Source organism: Engystomops pustulosus, chromosome 3 (genome assembly GCF_040894005.1).
Source record: "Engystomops pustulosus chromosome 3, aEngPut4.maternal, whole genome shotgun sequence".
In the NCBI taxonomy this organism is placed as follows: domain Eukaryota; kingdom Metazoa; phylum Chordata; class Amphibia; order Anura; family Leptodactylidae; genus Engystomops; species Engystomops pustulosus.
In genome coordinates, this window is record NC_092413.1 from 21,365,900 (window position 1) to 21,369,817 (window position 3,918).

General features: G+C 45.9%; 1 protein-coding gene across 1 annotated transcript; it reads right to left on the minus strand.

Moving 5' to 3' along the window:
- Positions 1-583: 583 nt before the first annotated feature.
- Positions 584-3,547, minus strand: ZFP36L2 (ZFP36 ring finger protein like 2). Its single transcript, XM_072140257.1, has 2 exons — positions 3,298-3,547; positions 584-2,907 (listed from the first exon to the last, which is right to left on the minus strand). The coding sequence occupies exons 1-2, from the start codon at positions 3,346-3,348 to the stop codon at positions 1,819-1,821; spliced, it is 1,140 nt and encodes a 379-aa protein (XP_071996358.1). The 5' UTR covers positions 3,349-3,547; the 3' UTR covers positions 584-1,818.
- Between the last annotated feature and the right edge of the window lie 371 nt (positions 3,548-3,918).

Genomic DNA, 3,918 nt, shown 5'->3' on the forward strand with positions numbered 1-3,918 from the left:
CCCATACAAAAAAAAAAAAAAAAAAAATTCCTCAAACTTCTTCCACAGCACTGAGATTTCTTAACAGAAACCATTCAAATCTTTTTTTTTCTCTTTTTTTTTTATTAACGTAAACAAGGAAAAAAAAAAAAAAAGGAATTAATGAAATAAATATTACATACAATCTCTTAAATTAAGATTTTACTCATTTACAATAAAATAAAACAGGTGAAGTTACAAAAAAAAAAAAAAAAGGCATATATTACTGTGAAAAGAACATACACTCAACATTTTGCAGATTAATAATGGCAATCATAATTTAAACGTAATAAAAGAATATATATCTATTGCTTTTCATCATACCCGATAAATACAGTATGAACAAATTATTCAATGTATATTTTTCACAAGATAATAAATAAGTTAAATAGTTTTTTTCATATTGAGTTGTGTGCAGTGACAGGCAAGCAACTCAGACAGCTAAAATAATAATATAATAAAAAAAAAAAACAAAAAAAACAAATAATAAATCAGCAGTTATTCAACAATTATAAACTAACTGAGTGCTTCCAAATAAGAGGAACAAAAATTGTTCTAAGCTAACAGCCCACTAAGCGATGGAAATGGAACTGATGTTAAACTTTGGAATGAAAGTTTTTTTTTTTTTTTGTGTGTATTTTTTTCTTTTTTTAGTACATGTTAAGCTAAAGAAATAGACATCTTAGAGGGTTGCTTGTTGTTAAGGCATATTCTCGGCAGGATGGTGATTTTTTTAAAAGAAAGCTTAATTTTTTTTTTAATTCCATTTTTTTTTCTATAAATTCCAACTGGACTGTTGTGTTTTATTATTAAACCCTTGGGAGGAAAAAAAATTTTTTTTAAAGGTAAAAAGTGTTCCTCTCCCCCTAAGTTTGCTGTGCTAATGCTTCAAGAGATGGAATGCCTGCTGGTGCATAAAACTATCCCCCGCCCCCCAAAAAAAAGACACATCCCACCCTCTAAACCCCCACAGTTCTATAAAAATAGTTTTGTTCTATTTGTTAAGTTTGCCCTTTTGCGAAGTTAAGGTTTTTACTCTTTTTCGTCTATTTTTTTTCCGTTTTGTTCAGCTTTCAGGATTTTTTTTTTCCAACGAGTCTTTTCTTTTCTCCCCGACTCTGCTTTTCGTTAAATTAATTAAAAAAAAAAAAAAAAAAAAATTGGCAGAGGCACAAAAGGCAAAAAAACAAAAAAAAAGTTTTAAACAATAACAATAATAGTAATACAGGGATCGTCATGAGTGCCAGCTTCGTATAAGTTCAAGTGTTTAGTCCTTGCTGTAAGTTACAACGTTGTAGAGTTGGGTTCGTCCTCCTCTTTCGGTCACCCTCCTGAGTCTCTATAGCACATACCGAGGGAGGTGCGGGGACAGACTGGCAGCTTTATGTCACAAAAATACAAGGAGGGGGTGACAAAACTGGCCCCTGACACTTCCACTGTATTTTAAAGGCAGGGTGGGCAAAAAACCCCCTCTATAGTCCATTCGCCAGGGCAGCCCAAAGACCCCCCAGCTGCCACATAACCTCTAGTGCTGCAGAGCATCGACTGTTCTGCTATTTAAAGAAATCTAACAATCAACATGACCATGAGTCGGGCTGCGCCGGCCCTTTAAATCTTTCTTTAAAAACAGAGGTTCTGCAGCAGCTGTGGGCTTTACAGCAGCGCCCTCTGTTATGTTAGACAGGTGGCTATTTAGCCCACATCATTAAAACAAAGAAGAAAATAACTCATACCAGCCTGGGTAGTATTTGCCTCCCCAGTCCAGAGAAGCCCCCCCTGCAGGCAGGGGACGGTGGTGGCTCAGTCATCGGAGATGGACAGCCTGCTGAAGATGGGCAGGCGCCGGTTCGAGTCCAGGGTGGGGGAATCGGATCCACTCAGGCTGCCAGAGCTCAGGGAGCCGCTCAAGTAACTCTCCCGGTCAGAGAGAGAGTCGGGTGGGCTTGGTGGGGCATCAAACACCGGAGATTCGGAGAGACGCCTCAGGGGTTGGAAGTTGAGGCTTGGTGGGGGAGAGTTGGAGGAGGCTGGGGGCTGCTGACGGCAGTAGGCTGCAGGATTGTTGTAGCCGGAGAGGTTGTGGGTCTGGATGGCCAGCGGGGTGATGAGGCTCAGCTCCTGGCCGGAGAAGGTGAAGGCATTGTTGGCACAGGGCACAGTCTCCTCACAGTACAGGGAGTTGGAGGACTGTGGAGGAGGGGTGCGGGAGGTCGGGCTCTCCAACAGTGGCGAGTCCAGGCTGTGGTTGGGGAAACCAGAAAAGCTGAGGCTGTGGTGCAGCTTAGGGCGCTGGCCATTGAAGCAATCAGTAGGGGAGCCCCCTCCGCCGGGTGCCTGCCTCCTCTCTTCGGCGTTGTGGATGAAGTGGCAGCGGGGACCATAGGGACAGAAACCAATAGTGTGGAAGGTACGGCACAGCTCCGTCTTGTACTTGGGGTGCCGGGTCAGGCTTCTCAGCTCGTGGAAGCCGTGGGCAAACTGGCACTTCTCTCCATACTTGCAAGTGCCACTTTCCTCAAAAGGCCGGCACAGTTCTGTCTTGTATCGGGTGGAGTTGATCTGTGCCCCGGATTTCTGCTGCTGTTGCTGCTGCTGCTGGAGGTGCATGAGATGCTGGCTACGTTCCCCGTTTTCACTGAACGAACGGTCCCGGAACTTGTTCTCTTTGTTCAGCAGGGCGGTGCTGCTCACCACCGACGACTCCTTGAGGTTGTTGTTGCAGAACTTAGGGGACGAATTATTGTTATTGGCCAGAGACTGCAAGTTGCTGGCCGAGTGTCTGCGCAGGAAGCCCGGGATGAGGCTCGAGTTTGGGCTGGTCACCGGGCTGCCCACCGCCTTCTTATCCAGCATGCTGCTCAGGTTCAGATTGTTCAGGACTTTCTCGTTCTGGAAAACGGGAGAAAGAAATCAAAGAGAGACACAAGTCAGTAAAAACGTAAAACAACTACAAGTGCAAAAAAAAAATACAACACAAGGCAAAAAATTCACCATGCACAAGCAGCTCAAAAAAAACTTCCAGGGCAGCACAAAACACATGCACCCTCAGCTCCCCCAAGTGTCCTACAGTCCTGCAATCCCATTGCACGGTGCAGAAGACACTCACATGACATCTCAGCAGCTCCTCTGCAGAGCATTGCACCCACACACACACGCAAAGTTCTGCGCTTGCAACTTTGTAGCAGAGTCGGTGATCGCATGGTGTGCACACACACATACAGACAGACAGACATACACCCCCGATAATCCATGGTGCATGCACGAGGCTCGTATACACACCTTACAGAACAAGTCAATGTCGTAGAAGGCGGATAAAAGTGTGGCAGACATTTCCAGATCCAGTTTGCAGCTTGTCCAGAGGACCGGGAGGATCCTGCGTTATTAGAGAAAGGTTTGGAATAGCCACGACTTAGGCTCCGAGGGGGGAGGGCAAGGGCTGCCAGGTCCGAATTCACTTGGGTTGGAGTTGGAGTTGAAATAAGTGCAAAGAGCTGACTCCCCAGCCCGCGTCCAGGCTCCACTATATAAATGCTACTAAGGGCGCGCGCGGTGGGCGGGGACACGCCGCTGACCCAGCCGGGCTCTGCGGGCAACGCCCACCCCGGCCCGTGACGTCACCCGCCGCGCTGCCATTGGCCGCCGCCAATTTCCTCGGCTAGAAGCTTGTAGGCTTTCACCCAGGGAGAACAGTCACTGCCCAGGCAGCGAGCACGGCGGCTGTGTGAGGGGGCTCTCTCCTCACGCCCCACATGTTTACACCAATATACTGTCCAATACCCAGAAATATCTGGTCACAACCTTCCAAAATACCACAGAAAAACACTCCATGTCAATATTTTACAACAAAAGACAAGTTTTCCTCTCACAAAGTATCAAGTAGTGCAACTACAAGTCTCAACA